Genomic DNA, 19852 nt, shown 5'->3' with positions numbered 1-19852 from the left:
AAACAAAGAATCTGTGATGAGTACTTGCGGAAGAAAGAGCTCGAGAGAAGAGGGTATTCAGTCATAAAGTGTTACAATCCAGTTGTTTCACTCATAACGTGAAAAATAATTTAATTCTACGGGTTCTGCACTTCTGAGGAAGAATAGGAAAATATAATTGTGGAGTCCTGCACCAAGGAATATTTCAGTTGTTAGTTTGAACTGTGGTTCTCTCAGTTTTTGTCAGAACATCTAGTTAGTTTGTGCATTTCTACATTGTAATGATTTCCTGAAGCCCATCATCAACACTAAGCTACTTGTCACTTTGCCTTTGAATTTGGCACCCACAATGCTTTTTGAAGCCTGCTTATTTCCAGTATGCTAACTATCAAAACTCATTTTCCTCTCTCAACTCACTGCATTTTCCTTTGGCTACCAACAAGAACATGCTTCCTGCTAATGCTGATAAAAGCAAGAAACATGCTAGATCTTAATGAGGTTAAAGTGGGAAAGCTGCCCCATTCTGCCCCATTAGACTGCACTGGCATCCACAGCTCCATTAGTCATGCCAGTGCAGCTCCCAAAAATCACTGCACTGCATCATATGCTAAGGAGAAATGACAGTGTGACCAGAATATCCCAATTTCTGTAATAAGTAACTTGACAAATTGACTTCTATGGGTGTGTGCACATGCATTTGCTGGGCATGTACTAACTGTGCAATATGTGAAGAAGATAAAGCTTTGTGTTGGGAAGGTACTAAAGTAAGATGTATACACTGATTAGGGAGTCAGAGATGGGTTAGGACCCCATGTGCTTTTTATCTCTTAAGTGACTAAACTCCTTGGCAGAGAGAGTTGAAGTAGCAAAACAAGGAGGCATTATCTTCTCAGAGAATGGAGATCTAGTGACTCATTAAGCATAAATCCAGGGAATAAAGTCCTACTAGCTGCTTTGTCTTCATTATCTTCTGGAGGGGATGATTTTGAGTGGGGGGGAGGAAGGGCACATTGTGTGTGCTTGATCCTTTCCTCCTGACCATGTTTTCACTTCAGACCTGAATAAAGGGAGTTTGGAATGGAATTTCAGATGTGCCTTTTCAGTGGTAATTGTAAATCCACATCTGGAACCTTATGGGGGTCAGCACATCTAATTTGGGTCTACAGTTTTGAAGTGGGGGGAAATAACTGTGTGTGAAATTTTTAGTTATGAAGTATTTGAACAAGATTCACAAATTTTGGATGGTCTGGTGGGCAAACTTGGTTTGGCCTTGCTTTTCTTCTGTAAACACTGTGGAGATTAGAAGTGATCTTGTTATGATTTTTTTTAAAGAAAAAATGTGCTAACCAATAGCAACCTGACAGGGAAAAATTGTGAACCCAAGAACTTTGAAACTGGATTTTCCTCATCTAGTTCCAGTACTCTACAACAGCCTTAATCAACCCTTTTTACATTAGAGCAACCCTTAAAATAGTTTTCATGTCACAGGGAATCCCTACATAAAACATATTATGCCTACAGCCCCCCTCCCCAAATATTTTTTTTCAGTTGTGATCTTTTCTGGAACCCCTAGTGACTTCTCAGAGAATATAGGGTCCCATAAGGTTGAGAACAATCATACAAGCCATTGTATTGCCTATTACATATATGGATGTGAGAGCTGGACAGTTAAGGAAAAAAATAGGAAGAAAATCCATTGGCAATGTGGAGTTGGAGGTGAGCGTGGAGGATCACATGGATAGCTAAAAAGATAAATAAATGGGTCCTAGAACAGATAAAGCCAGAAATCTCCCTGGAAGCCAAGATGTCAAAACTGAGGCTGTCGTACTTTGGACACATCATGAGAAGGCATGACTCATTGAAAAAAAACATAATGCTAGGAAAGGTGGAGGGAAGCAGAAAGAGAGGAAGGCTGCATGCTAGATGGGTGGACTCTATTAGGGAGGTCACGGGTAGGAGTTTGCAGGAACTAAGCAGAACAGTGGAGGACAGGGTGTCTTGGAGATGTCTCATGCAAGGGGTCACCATGGGTCAAGATGGACTCAAGAGAGGTTAACAACAACAAGAAGAAAGGTTGATAAACCCTGCTCTAGAGTCCAGACTAGTGATGGCAAGCCTTTTAGAGACCAAGTGCCCAAACTCAGTGGTGTTCCTGCACCGGGTGTACCTCGGTACTGGGGGCGGGGGGACTTCTGGGGGTGAGACTTCTGAAGGTGGAAGTTCCACCTTCTGGGGTGGGACCTCAAGGGGTGGGACTTCTGCCTTTCGGAGGCAGGGCTTCTGGAGAAAAAAATCCAAGGCACACTCTCTCTGCCTCAGGATAGCAATAGCAACCCCCCTCTGATGAAATGCGCCAAGAAAACTCCATGGTAGTTTCACCGTAGGGTTGCCATAAATTGGAAATGACTTGAAGGCATCACGCACACAAGTCACACTCTCACTGCCACAAGAGGTAAGCCGCCCAGATTCCCAGTGATTGGGCAGCATATAAATAAATCCTATTATTATTATTATTATTATTATTATTATTATTGAAAACCCCACTATAGGGTTGCCACGTAGATCAGAAAGGACTTGAAAGCACACAACTATATAATGACAACAATCCTTTATAGGGATGCTCATCCCAAGTCTTTCCATGGTGAGAGGGGTTTGGGGTTTAACATTCTTGAATAACCCAACCGCGAATGTCAAACCCGCAACTGTGGAAGGCAGACTGTACTCCCATTGAAGTAACGAATGGTGCATGTACCCACAGAGAGAGTTGTGCATGCCAGAGAGGGCACAAGTGCCAAAGGTTTGCCACCATTAGTCTAGATTATTCCAGTACTTTAGATTACTTTAGTGGGTAGCTGTCAAGGATTGAGAGGTCGCATGCCCTCTCCAGGCAAACTTGGAAGCAGAGGCCTCACTAGGAGAAGGAAGACGGGAAGGGGTGTGAACTTCACTAGGTGACACCTCAGGGGGAGGTGAACACCTGCCAGGGCAGTTTCTCCCATCTGTCTCAAGTCCTCCCCAGCCACCTGTATATATAAGGCAAGACACCTCTGACATTCATTGTTTGTCATTGCTGGTGGTGATGGTCATTGCTGGGTCTGGCAGGGCTGCAGGTCAAGCTGGAAAAAGGCTGCCAGGCAGCAGTAGTAGCTCACCACCACCAGTGGCTTGGTCTGCTGCCTGTGCAGGAAAGTGAGTTGTATCCCTTTCCCGCTTGCCCAGCAGCCATGCCAGACCAGGAAAAGGGTACTAAGCAGCAGCAATAGCCCACCCCCAACAGAGAGAGCCTGGCTGGCAGAGAGGGGTGGCTGGGGTGTGTGCCTTGGGGTGATGGCATGAGTGTGACACCAATCCTAGAGATGGTGCTTGGAAGGACACACCTCACACCATCCCTACCTTTCAAAATTCCATCAGTAGCCCTTAGAAATGTGGGGGCTATTATAGGCCCCAGATAGGCCTTTGAAAAAATAAAAAACAAAAACAAGTAATGCCCTTGAATTTCTTGTTTGGAAAAAAAATGGCCACTTCTGGGCCTGTAACCATTGAGGGGGTTGAAAACACTGCAAAATCCCCTCCCCCAATATTTTTTTTCCTTTTGGGTGGGTGCTTGCAGAGTTAATCAGAATAAAATGTCTGTTGTGAGCAGGATCTTAAAATCCAATAATTTCACATTGCACTCTGCTGTTGATTTGCATTTTGATTCTGATAAAGCATTTAAAAAATGACGCTCTTCTATAACCCTGGATGTTCCAGGTTTTAATTTGGTTATTGGCTGTTATGTACTTTGAAGATGGAAGGAATGGTCTTTGTGAGTTCACTGATATGTAATGATTATTTAAGGGTGTTTCCTGTTTAGTAAGATAATAACCATATCCTGGATTGAATTAAGCCCGAGGCTGAAAGGAATTAGTCCAGATTATTATTAGGAAACTAAGAAGAATTGGTCTCAGGTTACTTATATTTCTCCCACTGCCCTGCAGCTGAGATTTTAAATAGAATGTGTATGACCTTTTTGAGGTATTGATTTTGTGTTTCCTACTAAAGCAGTCTGCTGTAGCAATTCCAGAGACCCTTGACCCATCAAGAAACAGAAATTTTTGGCCGATGAGATAGCTGCAAGTTCATACATAGAATATGAACCTTAATTGGACTAAGATGTTCAAATGAATTTCATTTGCATATAAAATTAATTGGGGTGTGATCTTTCCCCATTACAGAAAATACTACAGAGCCTGGATAGATTCTCTATAATGAGCTGTAACATGAAGTGATTGTAAGAGTTATGTTAAGAGCTCTGTACACACATTCCAGGGAATAAGTCTAGATGAAATTTTTGAGTAGTTATGCATTTTAGCACACTGTATGGAACTTTCAATACTGTTTATCTACCTTTATAGATGTCTGTCTACTTTTGTGACTTTTAATTTTGCAAGAACTTCAGTGAAGGACCCCTTTAGGATTGAATCACTAGGTGGTGGTTCAGGACCCCATTGCCTGGAGAGTTCCCAAATACAGTTGACAACCATAGTTGTAAACTTTTAGAGCAGGCCGGCCATCCTGCAGAGGAATGCTCAGCACATTCATTTCTCTAGAGGGCTTTTGAATGGTTTCTACATGTCCATATGCTGAGCTTGGGCACCACAATTCAAAAAGGATGTTGAGAAGCTGGAGTGTGTTCAGAGGAGGCTGACCAAAATGGTGAAGGGTCTGGAAAGCATGTCCTACGAGGAGAGACTTAGGGAGCTGGGTATGTTTAGCCTGGAGAAGAGACAATTAAGAGGGGATTATGATAGCCTTGTTTAAATATTTGAAGGGATGTCATATTGAGGAGGGACCAAGCTTGTTTTCTGCTGCTCCAGAGAACAGGACCCAGAACAATGGATGCAAGCTGCAGGAAAAGAGATTCCACCTCAACATTAGGAGGAACTTCCTGACAGTAAGGGCTGTTTGACAGTGGAACACATTCCCTCTGAGTATGGTGCAGTCTCCCTCCTTGGAGGTCTTTAAGCAGAGGCTGGATGGCCATCTGTCAGGGGTGTTTTGAGTTCCTGCATGGCAGAGGGTTGGACTGGATGGCCCTTGTGGTCTCTTCCAACTCTGTGTTTCTACGAATACAGCTTCGCAGTGTTTTGTGCACAAATGCTTAAAAAATGGACTTGCTTGATATGTGTAGGGACAGAGCAAGAAAAATCATCCTACTGTCCCTGGACTGTATTTTCAAAATACATTCATCACTTTGGATAGCTCCTTTACAGTTTGTACTACAACCCAGGGCACATTCACTTCCCCATTAACCATTGAAGGCACCAACTTCCACATCATGATGAAATGGGCAGGACTAAAAAGTATATCTTTCATCTTCCTCATGTATTCTCCATCCACTGGATAGGGTGATAGACTAATAGTGAATATTATATATTTTCAAGTTTTTTAAAATCTGTCCTCCAGTCCCGTCTGTTTCATAACAATGTGTAATGCCTCTAATTCTATGTCTGAATGACTATTTCAATTTATTATTACCATGATGGTTCTCCAATATAGTATAATCATAGAATCAAAGAGTTAGAAGAGACCACAAAATCAATCAAGTCAAAACCCCTGCCAAGCAAGAATACACAATAATGATTCTTACACAAAGAAACTTCTCCAAATGGACAATCAGGATATATGATATAGGATAAATGACCAAGGGTGACCTTTGTCAGTTCACATCAGATTTTAGGTCCAAATTGTACCAACCAGTTTAGGATTTGGAAATTAAGGAGAGTTTCCAAATGCGTATGTGGAGACAGCCCTTAAATTATAGCAGACAATCAAAATAATAATCAACAGCCATGCTGAGAACAGAAGAATCACTAAATTATAGTTGAGCTGCAAGGATTTCATGGAGGTTTGTTAGTGCAAAAGAGAGATTAAAGAGCTAAATATAAGTATCAAATGTTCCAAGAAGACTGAAGTTACTGGAAAAACACAAACTCCTTCATCAGCAGGTTTTTTCCCCCAACATTGATGCTGAAACATTAAATCAAAACAATAACCCAGCTCTTAAATCAGTGGTAGGATTAACAATATCTTTAAGTGTTTTATCTAATGGCTTTTTAGGGCTTCAGTGCGATTTAAGATTCCCTCTGTAGTTAATAGACTCCTGTTTATTTAAAATAGCATCTGGTTAAGCTAAGTAACAAAATATTTCTCATCTGGTAAATGGGTGTTTTGCAAAGCCTAGGATTTGGGGGCAATTACAGTAAGGGCCACCTGTGGACTGTGTCTGTGTCTGCGTCTCTGTGTTCATATGCATCTTAAGTTGTACACATTTGTTTCTTAAGATACGTGTGTGTCTGTGTGTGTGTGTGTGTGAGTGAATACATACTTCTGGCAGCCCCTTGAAACTTAAAAGAAAGTACCTTAATAAACAATGTGTGCGCTACATATATTCCACACAAGCGCTTTGTTCGCACCTTAGTATGTGACCACAGCCATAGCTATGTGTTGAGGTTAGTTCAGAAGCAAGTTGTAAGACTAAGGGAATTAATACTGATTTTACTGTTTGAACCATGTGAGCAAATAATGATCTAGTATAGTTTGTCATACCTTGGTGCCCATGGAGTGTGTTTCATGTGGAGCAAAGTGATAGGTTTGGTATTGCCTGTATTTATACTGACTGTCCCAGAGGTAAAATTTACTGACTGTAAAATAGATCCATCCTTAGAATCATACAGTCTAATATCTGGCAGAGTTTTAAGACTGCACTGTGGCCCATCATCAAGTAAATTAGCATTTCAGGTACAATGTGTGAACATGCTTTATACCCAGATCAACTTAGGATCTCTTTCCTGTTCTGCTCTAAACAGGAAAAGTCTTGTGCTGTCTTGGTCATTTTCTTAACAATTGGAAAGAAATCTGAGAAAACTCATTATTGTTGTGTACCTTCAAGTCATTTCTAACAAATAGCAGTCATAAGAATAAACCTATCACAGGGGTTTCTTTGCAAGTTTGGTTCACAGAGGCTTGTCATTGCCTTTCACTGAGGCTAATAAGCATGAGAGCCAGGCCCATAGCTAGGCCTTTAGGGGCCATGGGGCAGAAAGTAGGGCTCGATAGGGTGGAGCATTCGCACGAGTCCTACCGCGTGCTGTGGGCACCATCTTGGTGCACCACCATTTGGGGCCTCCTTTGGCTGGGGGCCCCAGGGTGTGCATGTGATTTATCCATGGTCATCCAGTGGGCTTTCATGGCTGAGCGGGGATTCAAATCGTGTCTCTCAGAGTCCTAGTCCAACACTCAAACCACTATACCACACTGGCTGTCTTACATTCAGACCATTACATGACTTTGACTACACCTCCCAAAATCCCCCAGGTGGCATGTAATGTTACCAAGCTCTCACATGAAGCTCTTTTAACCAGCAGTACTGGGGATTTAATCTGTATCCTTCTGCATGCAAAGTGTGTTCCCTATCATTTAGCTGTAACACTGAGTTACACTACTGAGTATTGTTACTTGAGGACCATGCTTGCAAAAGAGGTGGACAAAGGCAATAATTATCCAGAAATTTCTTTGGCTCCTTTTTGTGAACATCCTAAATCAACAAAACTAATATACTAGCATCGCACAGGTGACAACCTTGAGTAGGACACTCTCCCTATGAAAGTGTATCACAATTGCTTTTCCTGGAACAGTGACTGTCAAAATTTAGTTCCACAAATGTGTCAGACTTCAGATCCCAGAACTTTTTATCATTGACATCCTGTCTGTGACCTCTGGGAAATAAAGTATAAAACATCTAGAAGAGCACTATCCTAGAACACATAAATTTGCCAAGCTGCCAGGAGTTGCCATATTTTTGCATGTAAAGCAATTACATTATTGATATCATTACAATAACTTTTTAAATTGAGTAATTGTGTTACTGCTCATGGGGTTACCTAATGATAGCTGTGTCATAATGGAAACCAATCCATAACTGCATAAATTTAAAAGCTATTATTGTCCAGTATTCTTTCATCTGCATACTATTGGGTCAGATTTAATATTGGCTTTTCCTAATGTGGGATTGTAATATTGATGTGGCAGGAAATTGATTAACAGATCTGTCATTCTGTTAATCTTATGCAAAGGGTGTTGTCTTCAAATATATCTATTTTTGAACATCGACAAAGAAAAAACAAAGTCAGAATCTACAGTGATGGAGAAAAAGATTCTGTTTGACTGAGTAAATGAATGAATTACATTGCAAAGAAGCATGTGCTGGCATTTACCTTCCTTTGAAAATTTTAACTTTTTACCAGGAGGGCCATCATTTAAATATTCTTTATTTTTCCTAGGCATTCTACAGTCCTGAATAGAATTCCATCTTTGTTGTTGTTTAGTATAGAATTGCAAATCATATTTATGTTATGTTGAAGGGAAAGGAATATGTGATCACTATTGACTCCTAGATAGTTTGTAAGATAAATTATTCTCTTGCAAGTTATTTTCTTCTCCAATATGCCACTCAGGTCTCATACTTCCTAATTATTGTACTCTTTTTTTCTCTACTTGCCAACTGGCCACCTTGCCAGAGTATGCATAAATTGGTGTTGACACACAGACTGTTGCTCAGGTATCGGTGCTGATTGAGTGCAACTAATAAATACAAGTTTTATCCTACTTTTCTTTGGAAATGCAGAGTTGTAAAGATCATCTCTCTCTCAATCTGATCTGACCAAGGGGAAGAGCCATAGCTTAGTGACAGAGCACACCCTTTAAATACAAAGGATGCAAGGTTCAACTCTCAGATTGGAAGGCAGGGATGCCTAAAACCCAGGGATGCCTAAAACCCTGTCTGCACAGGCCAAATTAAAGTTCCTCCCCTAGTCCCCTCAGCTGGGAGTCTGAATAATGCATGGCCCAAAGCCCAGATCTGGTGCAAACTGCACAACATCCAACCAGTTCAGCACCAGACCCCCTTTAGAATTGAGTAAAATATTTGTTCCGGATCTTCCAGGAAGGTCCAGAGCCCTCCATTGTAATGCCAGGTGACTATTTAAAATGCTTCCCATTCTGCCAGTGCAGCCATTGCCACAACAAACTGCTCACTCTGTGGTCAGAACAAGGCACCCAGCCATGTGATTGACACTGGGTGCCTTGTTCTAACCTTAGTGCACTCACCTGCACTCATCCCTTCTCCATCGCCGCCACGCCCTCCTTGTGAGGGGACTGGTTCCCGTAGTCTTGGCTCTCCTTGTGGTGGTAGTGGCCTCTTTATGAGGAGGCTGCTGCAAGGAAGCAGGGCTGGGTGTGCTCACCCCTACCCCCCCCCCCGGTGGGAGGATGGCCTGATCAGGTGTCATCCAGAGTGGTCTGCACCCCCACACCTCCTAGTGACACCATTGCTCCAGATCCCTCTTCTGCCAAAAGGCAGTTGTTTGTGGAGCAATGGTTTCATACAACCCTTTGGGTGTCACCTGGTGCAGTCCACGCACCTTGCACCTTCCTAGTGATACCCATGGTTGCTAGTTCAAAGTTTAGGCATAGCATGGCATGTATTTACATCATTTCCTATTTCTTGGTCTTAGCCACACCTTCTCTTTTTCTTCATCTGTATTTGGTTTGAGTAGTCTGCATTTGGTTTGAGTGCATCACCCATTTTATAGTTTGCATTTCTTTCTCTCTTCTCCATGTTTGAAGACCACATGTCACAGAACTTCTCATCATGGGATGTAATGAAACTTGGAGTGTCTGTAATTAAATCTACTTAATATGTCTGTTTACAAAGAAGACTAAGAATCCTTAGTAATGCTTTATTTTCTGTTACACAGTATATAGGGGGTGGGGTGGAATTGGTTGCTGCTTTCCTTCTGTTTACAATTACAGTGCGCCCGCGTTATATGTGGCTTTGAGCTTATGTGCAAAGCCGCATGGGACACAAGCAGTGGCGTGTCCCATTTGGATGAATGGGGCGTGCATACGTGATGCGCATGTCACTTGAATGGGACTTGAGCATGCGTGGTATTTGGCTTACACCAGGGGGGTCTGGAACGGATCCCCCACGTAAGCCAAGGCCGCACTGTACAAATTACTCCACTTGTGAAAGATACTGCTGTCTCTCACATTTGCCAACAGGCATAAGGGTTTGTGTCACCCAGTTCAGTAACTCATAGTGTCACAGACACACACATCCATTAACCTCCTTCCATACCACATGTATACAGAATCCTTAGTAATGTTTTTTGTGCTAATGTTACTCATAAATCATAATTCTCATATATCACTGAATGTAATGGTTGTAATAGTTGTGACATAAAATAACCAGCAAAATTAAAATGATACCTTTAACAATATCATATGCACAGAATAAACATGTTTATATATACAGTTTCATGTGGTTAAACTGAAAATTTGGTAGAATGTGATATTTTGAAATAAAATTTTAAAATTTTAAATTTTTGAAACAATTTTTTAAAAAAATATTGACATTTTTATTTTTTGAAAAAGCCTGGGTCCTTTCCTTTTTTCTGCCACTGAGCCTCACCCCACTCACACCACTTCTTCAGCGTTTTGAAATAGATACAGGTGAATGCCACAGCCCATTTCTGCCAAAATACAGATCTTTGAAGGTCAGTGGTGTCACCATCCTTAGGGTGTCACTTGATGTGGTCCACATCCCCTGCACCCATTAGTGACACCACTGAATATTAGTTATGCGCTGACTTATTCTACACTAGGACAAGCAGATTCAGAAAGTTTATGACACATCTCACCATATTAACATTCATCATTGCCATAAGGCAACCCAAAAAGTTTATGATTGTTTATAATAGGGAGGAAGAAAACAGCCCTGTCTTCACAATGGTTTCTGAATGTTTCTCTTCCTTCATTTCTCTCCTTCCTGAATCCTCCCACCACTTTCTTCCATGAAGGGTTAGTGGAAGTTAGTCTGTTATTTGTTTGGTGAACTGGAAAGTCTTGTGTGCTTTCTCTGCTGCCTCTTACTTAAAGTTCAGAGTTCCTGGTTTTGAGACGACAGCGCATCAATGAGATGATTGTCTAGACTGCCAGAACGGCCCATATTGTGCTGATCAAATTCAGCAGTTGGGCTATCAGCCTACAAGCAACAAGGCTCATTGTTTTTATTTGCCATATTTCATATCTTAAAGAAAGATGAGGTGACTTTTTAAGTAGGATTCTTCAAATCTGTGATTAGCTGGAAGGGTTACTTTTTACTACCTCTAATTCCCCAGTCAGCATGCTTGTTTGGTCACATGTATTAGTGTTTTTGTTTGTTGTGCATGATTGATACAGTTGGCCCTCCATGAATTCAATCAACCACGGTTCAAATATATTAATGGAGGGGGGGATCCAAAAACAAACCTTGATTTTTCCATTTCATACAAGGGACACCATTTACTTTGCCATTGTATTCAATGGGACTTGAGCATCCCTGGATTTTGGTACTGACTGGGATCCTAAAATCAATGATCAACAAACCTAAGTGGACACCAAGGGCCCATGGTATTATCTCTGGATTTTTACTTCAGTTTGCAATGATTCCACCACTTACATTGATCTCAGAAAATGGTATGTACCCCATGGGTTCCTTTCTTTTAGGGCATTAAAATGTGGTCTGGTACAAGCTTTGATAGGCTGGAAAGTCACTCACTGAAAGAACAGATTTTGATATGCTTTTGTGCAGATGCCTTGTGAACTACAGGCATTATTTTACAAATATGTTCTAGTTCCTTTGACCAGTTTTCTAGGTTTGCATTGTCTGTGACAGACAAAGCAAGAAATGCAGCTCAGTAGCCATGAAGTGCTTGACAATTACCGTATCTGTAATCTTTGAGAGGTAACAAAACTAAGATGTTTACTGAGGCATACATTGCTATAGGTTGAGGAAAGATAGTGTTTATCTTCGTATGTCAGAAGTTGTGCAGGAACAGCCTGGTATTTCACTTGCAACTTCTGATATTAATGATATCATATGCTGTAGTTGTGATTTAAGAAGTATATATCATACAGGGTGTCTGAAAATTATCTTTACAATTTTAGTTCTATATACAATTGAAACTGTAAAGATAATTTTCAGACACTCTGTAGTTATGATGTAATTAAATTCAAACCCTCTAACAGTCCTGATTTGCCAGGGACAGTCCTGATTAATCCTCAGTCATCTCACCTTTTCAACTGTTTTTAAAATGCCCCCGTTTCTTTCTCTTCCTCCCACTTTCCCCCTTTGTCTTACTTCTATTGCTGCAAATTGAGTTCAACTTGAGTTCAAAGTACAAAACTAGTTTGTATTCAGTTAACATGTTTGGGGAGGGGAGAGAATGGTAAAATGGCTAGTTGTGCCCCCCCTCCCATGAGAGTTTACAGGTGAGTGGTCATTTTGAGGGCAAAATAAAAGTAATAAACTCAGCAAGGTGAAGGAGAAAAGGGTTGATATCTCTCCGGTGTCTCAACTGCAACTACTTCTCATTTAAAGTAGCCTTCTTGAAACCAATTCCCTCCAGGAATTTTGGCTTACAACTCCCAATGGCCCCAATTTGCAATGTCAGTGGTCAAAACAGACACACACCCCCGCACCCATCATCCTTGCTGCCATGAATCCTGTGGCTTTAAATTGGATACAGTGCTTAAATGGCAATATTATTTATTCAAACGTATTGAGTAGCCAGTTCAGCAGCATGTCAGTGTTGCTAAATATATGGTCTCCAAATAGATTCTTCTACTGACCATCAGCATACTCATATTTTATTGGCACTCAGTCTATTTGGAAATAGATTCTCTTTGCTATGTTAATGGGTTTAAAAAAATCATTTAAATAAGTAATGATGCAAAACACTTGTCAGCATTAAACTTATACAAGTGTTAACATTTTCTTTACTTAGGAATACAGAGTCCCACCAAGTCTACCCCCCTCAATATCTCTCCCTCCCTCTCTCCCTCTCTTTTGGAAGAAAGCCCAGGTGCTGTTTTGTTTTGAATTTTTGTGGTAAAAGTGGAGACTAAGAATATGTCTCTTAAAGACCACACTTAATATTAATTTGCCGTAAACTGACTAGCCCCACAGCCAACTGAAACAAACCATACCAAATAAATAAAACAAGAAATTGCTGTTTTCCATGCCCTCAAATGTATTGACTTTTCCCCTATGTTAAAGAACTAAAAGACGTTAGAGACATTACATAACACAGAGAGAGAGAATTTTACAGAGCTTGGGAAAATTATTTTTGGAGCACCACTCCCAGAGTCGCCTAGCTGGCATGGTCATCCCCCTTGCTGTGTGTGGGATCTGAGACTTGTAGTCCAAACCTCATGTATAAATTGAGGGCAGGTTTTGGAACCAAAATTATGGTTATATGACCCATACATGTCGAGGATAAAACATAGGGGCACACACCAAAGGATCTAAAGGATGAAGCAAAAGAAAACAATGCCAAAGACTTTACAAAACTCCAACAGGCATAACTGTTTGTGCTCATACTAAAGGCTGGATGGACGAGAGACTAGAGATTGGTCCTTCCAGGACAGATTACATATTTGCTTTTCACCAGGTGATAGTTCCCTTTTTTTATAAGAGTTAAAGTACAGTACTTACATTGCTAAGTTGACTCAGGTTTCTGAGGTCATTTTTTTGACATTTCTAGACTTATAGAGTGTGCCTGCCCCATACGTGGGCACACTATACACGGCTTCCAGCTTACGTGGAAGCCACGTGATCATTAAAGAAATGGGGTGCACCCCCATGGCGCGCACACTGCCCCAAACCACAAGCACATGCCCCATTGTTTGCAATGGGGCTTAAGCATCCACAGATTTCCCCTTACACAGGGGGGAATCTGGAACAGATCTCCCGCATAAGGGAATGGCCCACTGTACATGAGTATATACAGTAACTTTTCCAAACTTTGCATTTTTAGCCTCTGATTTTATTTATATTGAATCCATTGTTAACTGAAGCAAGTAAGCTGAAGCATCTTTCTGACATAGATAAAATCACTGTTGTTTTCACACCTTCTTCACTGTAGTCTGGGGCAAGTGGGCAGCACATGGTAAGGGTCTGCTTGTTGCCGGGTGGGGGGGATTGTGTGTCTTGCTCCTTTTGGAAGATCCTGCCTCTTGACAAAACCACTCAGCTGTTTCAGTTGCCCTTGTCAACACATCTGTTTCTTTTCACAGTTGGAGAGAATAGTATTCTGCTGCTGTCATCCCAATTGACTTTCCCTTTCCCTATCCACAGCTGACCCTTCTCAGCCTTGGAATGCTGGCCTGGCAGGATGGGCTGGGAAATCCACAGCAGCACCCCACCATTCAGCAGCATGAATGCTTGACTAAATCAGCACCGTGTGATCAGCCAGTCTTTTGATTTTCTGTCTCAGACAAAGAATGAAGGCGCAGCTAGAAATTGCGTGCCTTCTGCCAAGACAGTCTGCTCGGAAAATGGATGGTGTCAGTTTAGAAAATTTTGACAGATGTTTTGAAGATGCATGGGAAGGGGTGTGTGAAAGGTGGCTCTGGGGGTAAAGGAAATGCCCTTAGCATTCACTCTTTGGTGTGGAAGGATCATAGTTTTCTCTTAAAACTCAGATTACTGTTTTATCTCATAACTCACACTCAGCTTCTACCAGACTTGATAGAAGTTAACTGTCAACTCACATTCAACTTCATTTGGGGATATCTTCTCCCAGAATTCCCTAGGCCACATGGCCAGTGGCCTTGTTAGGCCATGGATTCTGGGAATTGCCCCTGAAAGGAACTTGTCCACATTCTAGCCTCCATCCCCTTTTCCTAGTGAAGACTTCATACTAAGAGCCGATGTGATACAGTCTTGAGCATTGTGTTAGGTCTGAAGGAGTCTTGGTTCAAATCCCCACTCAGCCATACAACTCACTTGGTGACTTTGGGCCAGTGGTTTTTTCTTTGCCTAACTTACCATGGAGGGCCCCTTGTCATGTTAAAAGCAGGAGAGGCATGTACATCATCTTAAAATCCTTTGATGCATGGCATGCTAAAATGTTAAACATAAAGAACACTGGCATTGAGAGGGGTATGAGGGCACAGTAATAGTACAAAGGAAGAAGATTGATACACTGCAGTGGGCCCACCATATTGGTAAGCTAACCATCTGTGGACTCAAGCATTTGAGGATTGCCCTGCCCCATTATTGTCAATGGTAGCGCATGAATGCAACCATGCAGACATGGGCATGTGCATGTCACCATCCTTTGACTATAATGGGGCTTGAGCATATGTGTTTTTCTCATCCATGGAGAGCAACAGAACTGAACCCCAGAGGACAGAAAGGGCATGCTATACTTTGTTTGGCCCTAATATTTTTCTGGGAACACCTTATCCTAGTCCTGGCATTTAGATAGCTCCATTGCCTGCCACTCTTTTATTAGTTCCTTTTCATTATGTTTTGCATCCTATCAGTTCTGCTGAATACTACTCCTTCTTGGTCTTCTTTCTTCTTTTTTCCTTGCAACTGTAAATAAGCTTATTCTTGCCTTTGGGGCCATTCACACTGCATTTTAAACTGGGTTCCAAACCAGTGTAAATTTGGGGTGTTCACACTTGTGCTGGGTTTTCCTGACCCGAATTCAGGGGGCCCAGTGCATATCCCCCTTAACCCAGTTTTTTTTTACCACGCGAATTTCAGAAGAACCAGGGGTTTTGCGGGAGCCACCAATGAGAACTTACAATTCGATCCCATTTGGAGCTCCCCTCTTCCTCCTCCTTCCCTCATCTGCCCCCGTCTGTGCCTGGATCAGCCTTCTTCCGCTTGCCTTCACTCTCCTCCTCTGCCCCCGTCCCTGCCTTTGAGCAGCCTTCCTCTGCTTGCCTTTAGCCCGCTCCTCCTCTTCCTCCTCTGCCTCCGCTGCCGTGACTGCCAGGGTTGAATCTTTCCATGGCATGTTCATGTGAACGGGAATCCGGGATAAAATTACATGGAGAGATTCAATCATGGCAAACCCATGAAACAATGTAGGTTATTTCTTTAATGTGAATGGGCCCCAAATTTTAGCTCCTCTGGGCAGGGCCCCTTTTTGTGCAACAGTAAATTGCCATGCACAGTAATTAATTGTGTGTCATTGAGTCATTTCCAGTTCATAGCAACCCTAAGATGAAGCTATTATGGGGTTCTTTTAGCAAGATTTGTTCAGAGGAGGTTTTCCTTTGCTTTCCTCTGAGGTACTGCATCTGCCCTGCAGAAATAATGCACTTTGACACTTTTTTAAACTGTCATAGCTCAATGCTATAGAATCATGTGACTTGTAGTTTGTTGTGGCACCAGAGCTCTCTCACAAGAGAAGGCTAAATATCTCACAAAACTTCAGATCCCAGAATTCCATAGCATTAGGTTATGGCAGTTAAAGCAGTGTCAAACTGCATTATTTCTGCAGTGTAGATGCAGCTTGGGAATGTGTGACTTGCTCAATGTGACCCAGTGGACTTCCATGTCTGAGCTGGGATTTGGACTCTGTTCTCCAGAGTTGTCGTTCAGTGCACAACCATGCTGGCTGTCTATGTACATTAATAGTACTGGACAAATAGTACTTTGCTCAGTACTATTAATGTTCCAGTAATATGCACATTAATAGTTTGTTGTTCTTGTTGCTGCTGCTGCTGTTGTTGTTTGCCTTCAAGATTTCCAATTTATGGTGAGCCTAAGGTGACTCTATCATAGGTTTTTTTGGGCAAGATTTACTCAGAGGGGATTTGCCATTGCCTTCTCCTGAGGCTGAGAGAATGTGATTTACTCAAGGTCGCCCAGTGGATTTCATGACCGAGCGTGCAAATGAACCCTGGTCTCCAGAGTCTTAGTCCAACACTCAAACTAGTATGCCACGCTGGCTACTAGACAAAAAACCAAGAAACATTTAAAATGCCCGCCATGTTGTCCTTCTCTTCCCTTCAAGCACATGTCAGAGCACATGTTATAGATAGGAGCCTGTAACAGAACCAATATAGTGCTTCTGCAATGTAGTGATTAGAGTACTGTTTTGGGATTTGGGAAATCCAGGTTCAGTTCCCCACTGAATCATGAAACTCACTGTGTGATTTTGGGTCAGTCTCTCTCTCTCAGCTTTACCTACTTCGCAGAGTTGCTATGAGGATAACATGGAAAGGAGAGCCATCTGTGCAATGTTGGACGAATGTGTCGGAAAAAAGTGGCATATAAATGTTAAACATAAAATAAAGAATTGAATAGAAAAGAATGCCTTTTCAGAGTTTGGCAGCATTTCATGTTCCTAGGGATTCTAAACTGTTTCTTTGTGACTTCTCCTGTAGCTTTGAACTTCATGAAATGTGTTCCTGGTTTCTTATGAAGATTTCTTTGAATTTTTCCAGTTTTTGCTTCCTTTGTGACATTTTACAGTCAGGAAGTTATGGATCTGGTGTGTCTACAAAGGATAATAGAATGGCAAATATACCCGGAGCTGGTTAGCTCTGTCCTTTCCGTCCATTAACACTAATACTTTTCTTTCTTCATCTTATACAAAAGATGTTGTTTCCTTTCTAGGAGCTTATTTTAAAATGTATGCACATCACTAGTTTATGTTTGGAAACATTGTTTTTTGGACAACAGCCTCTAATATCTCCCAGCCACCAGGACTAGTAGCCATGCTGGCTCAGGGAATCTGAGAGTTGCATCTAAAAGAGTAATATCTGTTAACTCGGCCTCTTTGTTCTTTTGGAACAATAATAAAACACCAGGAAGTTTAAATGTAAGGGAAAGGACATTACTCATTTCTTGCCCTATCACTTCTCTTTTGCATATTTAAAGTATGTCTACTTAGTGTGGAGTGTGGACACCATCATTCCTTGGGCTAGTTAATAAGTTTCCCCCCCCTGTGTGGTATGCATCTATTCTTAAAAATGTGTTTGGATATCATAATGGGGTGATGATGAAATCTGATACAAATAGCAAAGAACCAGCGAAAGGCTACACAGCACACTGATTTGAATAAGATTTCAGAGTTATGTTTAACCAAACCTCTGTATTATTATAAACTCCAGTGAGATTACGAAAAACAAAGAATTGTGTCAAACTTTGAAGTACAGAAATTTCACCTTTTGTGTTTCACATATTTTGTTATAAATATGCCATTTTGATGTTTGTACTTCAAAAAGTTGCAGTTATTGTTGCCTGAGATTTTGGCATACAGTAGAGGAAAATATGCAACATCTCCTATGACTCCTGTGCTTGGGTCAGATTTTTCAAAGCCAGTCTTGTTTCAGGCTAACTTAAAACTGGGAAACAAAATGATGCTAGAAATATTGATTTTGGCTTAAAATTGGTGTTTAAATGTAAATTCTAAGAGTATATTATAGTGATTTGAGTGTTGTACTAGAACACCAAGAGACCAGGTTCGAATCTCCGCTCTGACATGGTTGAAACCTACCGAGTGTTTTTGTGCAAGTTACACACTTTCAGCTTAAGAGGAAGCCTTTCCAAAATAAACCCCTCTGTGCTAGGGTTGCCATCAACTTGCATGCCAACAACAAAATCTAAATTCTATAACTCTAAAGCGTTTCATCAAGTTCAAGTTTATTCAAAGCTCTCTCTGAAACCTTTTTCTATTAAAACAGTATTCAGAGTATAGAACCGTTAACAAATCTTTTTTCTATCTACTTCAGCTCTGGAACAACTGCTCACAGAACTTGAAGACTTTTTGAAGATACTGGATACGGAAAACCTCAGCAGTATGGCTGTAGTGAAAAAGAGTTTCCTTGCTGACCTCCTTCGTCTATGCACAAAATCAAGTGGTAAGCACTAATATGTAAAAGGAACATTGGTTTTGCCAAACATGATGCTATGTTTCAGCTGTACTATTTGGGTCAGCAGGTTGCTGATACCCACACTGACCTAATTTCTATCACTTTTTAAACTTATCTAGGGGGTCTCCAAAACACCTGGAATGAGTGTTCCTTGCAAGTGCTTAGTTCCTGTATGTTTTAATTAAGGTTAGCGTTGCGCAAGGAACAGCAGTTAAGAGGCCACTGAACTATAGGAACACTGAACAAAAGGAAGAACAAACTAACTGTGGATAAACAATCTTTCATGGCTGAGTTTTAGAATGCTTTACATGTATGCTATGTGCATGAAAAAATAAGGAGCTTGTATTCTTTGCTTTGTAGGTGGTGATGAGGAATATATTTACATGAACAAAGTCACCATCAATAAACAGCATGGTGAACTAGAGAAATCAGACAAAGGTAAGAATTGATGTCTTTCACTTGTTTGTGCATGTATTTATGCAGATGAGAGGAGACAAAGGCACATAGAGATTAGTTATGCTTTCAGTCACATGTTTGACAATAATTATTTCAGACTGAGCCAAAGAACGCACAACAATTTCTGCATATGCAAGAAAATTCTTTATTTTCTTTATTAGTATGTGTTACAGTTTTGTTCGTGTTACAACATTAAAAAAAGTAGATATAGTAGGAGTTAACCACTAAAAACAGATCACATGCATCCTTTTCATGGTTACAATGTCAAAGGATTTTTTTTAAAAAAATTATTATTTTGCAGCACTACATCATAGTGGCCTAGGAACACAGATATCTTGGAGAGAAAAATCACATTGTATAAATGTCATTTGCTTTGGCCAAACTTCTAGACAACTTTGATTCATGAACCAATTTTTCCAGTATTATTAAGGACAACATGTATTAAATATTCTAGCAGCCTGCCTGGGTAAATAAACTATGATGAAATGCAGATTGCAGAAGGTGTTGTTCACACATGTGTGTTTGCACTGCATGTATAAACATTCAGATGTTTTGTGAGAATGTCTATATGTATATTAATTCCTGATTTGTGCCAAAATGCAAGAATCCCAAGAGTGCCAACGTGGTATAGTGTTTTGAGCATTGAGGGGCTGAA

At 41.0% G+C, this 19852-nt stretch overlaps 1 protein-coding gene across 2 annotated transcripts in view; it reads left to right on the top strand.

The window, feature by feature from the left end:
- The window catches only part of LOC149318526 (actin filament-associated protein 1-like 2), a 116385-nt gene that overhangs the window by 52097 nt on the left and 44436 nt on the right, over nt 1–19852 (top strand). For both annotated transcript variants that reach the window (XM_089509954.1, XM_089509953.1), the window contains exons 2-3: nt 18601–18729; nt 19102–19179. In XM_089509954.1, coding sequence (XP_089366080.1) covers nt 18601–18729; nt 19102–19179 — 207 coding nt within the window. The remainder of the gene's footprint in view (nt 1–18600; nt 18730–19101; nt 19180–19852) is intronic.

The sequence above is a fragment of the Sceloporus occidentalis genome, unplaced genomic scaffold, assembly GCF_023333645.1.
Source record: "Sceloporus occidentalis isolate IW3139 unplaced genomic scaffold, rSceOcc1.0.p SCAF_2, whole genome shotgun sequence".
NCBI lineage: Eukaryota > Metazoa > Chordata > Lepidosauria > Squamata > Phrynosomatidae > Sceloporus > Sceloporus occidentalis.
This window is presented reverse-complemented; position numbering and strand designations above follow the sequence as displayed.